Below are 2084 nucleotides of genomic sequence, written 5' to 3'. Positions count from 1 at the left end.
CACCACCACCATCATCATCACCACCATCATCACCACTATCCCCCCCACCACGCCCATCCCCCCACCACGCCCATCACCACCATCATCACCACTGTCCCCATCACCACCATCACCATCACCACCACCATTATCATCACCAGCCCCACCTCCCCACCCTACCCCCACCACCCATCACCACCCTCACAGTCCCCACCACTATTTCATCATCACCCTCTTCACCATATAATCACCACCACACCTATTCCCACCATCACTGGCATGACTCTCCCCATTGTCATCATTGCTGCTGTCCTTAGCCAGGCCAAGTGTACACCATCATGCTGCCAGCAATGGTGAGGTCACCTTGCCTGCTGAAGTGAGCCTGTGGCCCAGCCCACACTTCCAGTCTTACGCTTGGGCCCTCTGGGTTCTCCCAGTTTGTCCTTCACGAGAACATTCTGAGAGCGTTGTCTGGGGAGACAACCCTGGCACTGGGGACCTCTGACCAGGGCCCAGGCTCACGGGCCCCTGCAGGGCTCTCTCACCATCAGTGGGGTTGGCAAACTCCTTGGGCACAGCTGCTCCATCGTCCAGCTCAACGGCTTCTAGGCCCACTCGGACCCCTTCGATCTGGACCTCATGCTCTCCTGAAGCCGTGTCGTCCTCTGACCTTGCACTCTCCCCTGTGCGACGGAACTTCACCACCCTAGAGAAGAGAGCAAGTCTGACCAAGATGGCTAGAACTCCCCTTCAGCGGCCTTGCTGCATAGCTCTTGTACCCAAGACAGGTGAATGATCTTTTTTCATGGAGAACTGAACCACTGGAAACTGGCATTTCTATGAAGTTGCACTCGGTGGAAAGGAGTAACAACTTCAAAAGTTATCAGGGTTGCCATGTGCAGCTGGACGGACTGGGCACTGCACAACTCCAGGAGGGTCCCATTCCAACGGTGTGCTATGTGAAGGAGGCTGTCCCTGTTCTAGACCTCAACACCACACAGAAGCGCAATCACACATCACTTACCAACAGGGTCACATTCTGAAAAGCAGTTCCCTAGCTGTGAATCACAGAACTGACTTACACAAACTAAAGTGTGTAACATTATCTAGGTGACATAATCTTGTGGAGCCCCTATCGTAATGAGGTCCATCCTTGCCCCAAAGTCATTATGCAGGGTATGACTGTATATTTGGTTCAGAACTGAGACTCAGCTAGGGGTATGTAATAGAAGGAATAATTTTGGTCACTTAAAACTTATGTTAGGCTCATAAAATGTTGGTTGCAAGATAATTTTTTAAAATTTAAAGTGGTTGTCCAAAAAAATTGAATTGGGAGAATTCACATTTTAAAAAATAAATAGGTTTCCAGTATCTTATAAAATAAGGTACTTGCTATCAGGAGCCGGCAAGATCTGAGGCTAGACTCAGTGGTGCCCCCTGTAGGTGGGGCATGCACAGTGCAGGTGACTCATCTCCAGATCTCCCCACAGTCCTGACTGCATTTGCCTCTCATTCTTACATTTGCTCTGCATCCGTCCAACCCTGGCACTTTGCCCCACCTGCCTGGTTCCCTACACACTTGAGCTGGGGCACCCAGGCTCCACTCTCAACAACTCACCCCTTCAAACTGTGCTGTTTCTTGTTACCGTGGGACAAGGCTTGTTTCACATCTGGAAATCTCATCTGGGACACAGAGGCAGAACCATCTGCTTCCTTCCGACGCCATTCTCACTCCCAGACAGAAACCCGTGCTAGGTTTGAGGTGACAGCCCTGACAGCCAGATGGGTCCTGTCCTCACAGCCTCCCAAGCGAGAGCAATACCCCGAGACTGATGCTCATGTCTATCAGATCTGGAGAAAAGTCCTGGGTCTCAGAGGCAAGAGTAGCAGAAGGTCTGTGTAAGTAAATGGTTGGAAAATTTGATCAATCTTTTTAAGCTAGGAAAGAGCCAGGCACAGCAGTGCGCATTTGTCATCCCAGTACTCTGGGAAGCTGAGGCAGGAGGATCACAGGTTCTAGCCTAACCTAGGCAACTTAGGGAAACCTTGCTTCAGAATAATGAGAGAGAGGGACTGGGAGATGGCTCAGTGGAATAAGTGCTTCC

The 2084-nt window shown here is 50.9% G+C and overlaps 1 protein-coding gene across 1 annotated transcript in view; it reads right to left on the bottom strand.

Moving 5' to 3' along the window:
* The window catches only part of Svop (SV2 related protein), a 98858-nt gene that overhangs the window by 73328 nt on the left and 23446 nt on the right, over positions 1-2084 (bottom strand). The window contains exon 2 of the mRNA XM_004636273.2: positions 525-685. Coding sequence (XP_004636330.1) covers positions 525-685 — 161 coding nt within the window. The remainder of the gene's footprint in view (positions 1-524; positions 686-2084) is intronic.

This window comes from Octodon degus, unplaced genomic scaffold (genome assembly GCF_000260255.1).
Source record: "Octodon degus isolate 3935 unplaced genomic scaffold, OctDeg1.0 scaffold00079, whole genome shotgun sequence".
NCBI lineage: Eukaryota > Metazoa > Chordata > Mammalia > Rodentia > Octodontidae > Octodon > Octodon degus.
This window is presented reverse-complemented; position numbering and strand designations above follow the sequence as displayed.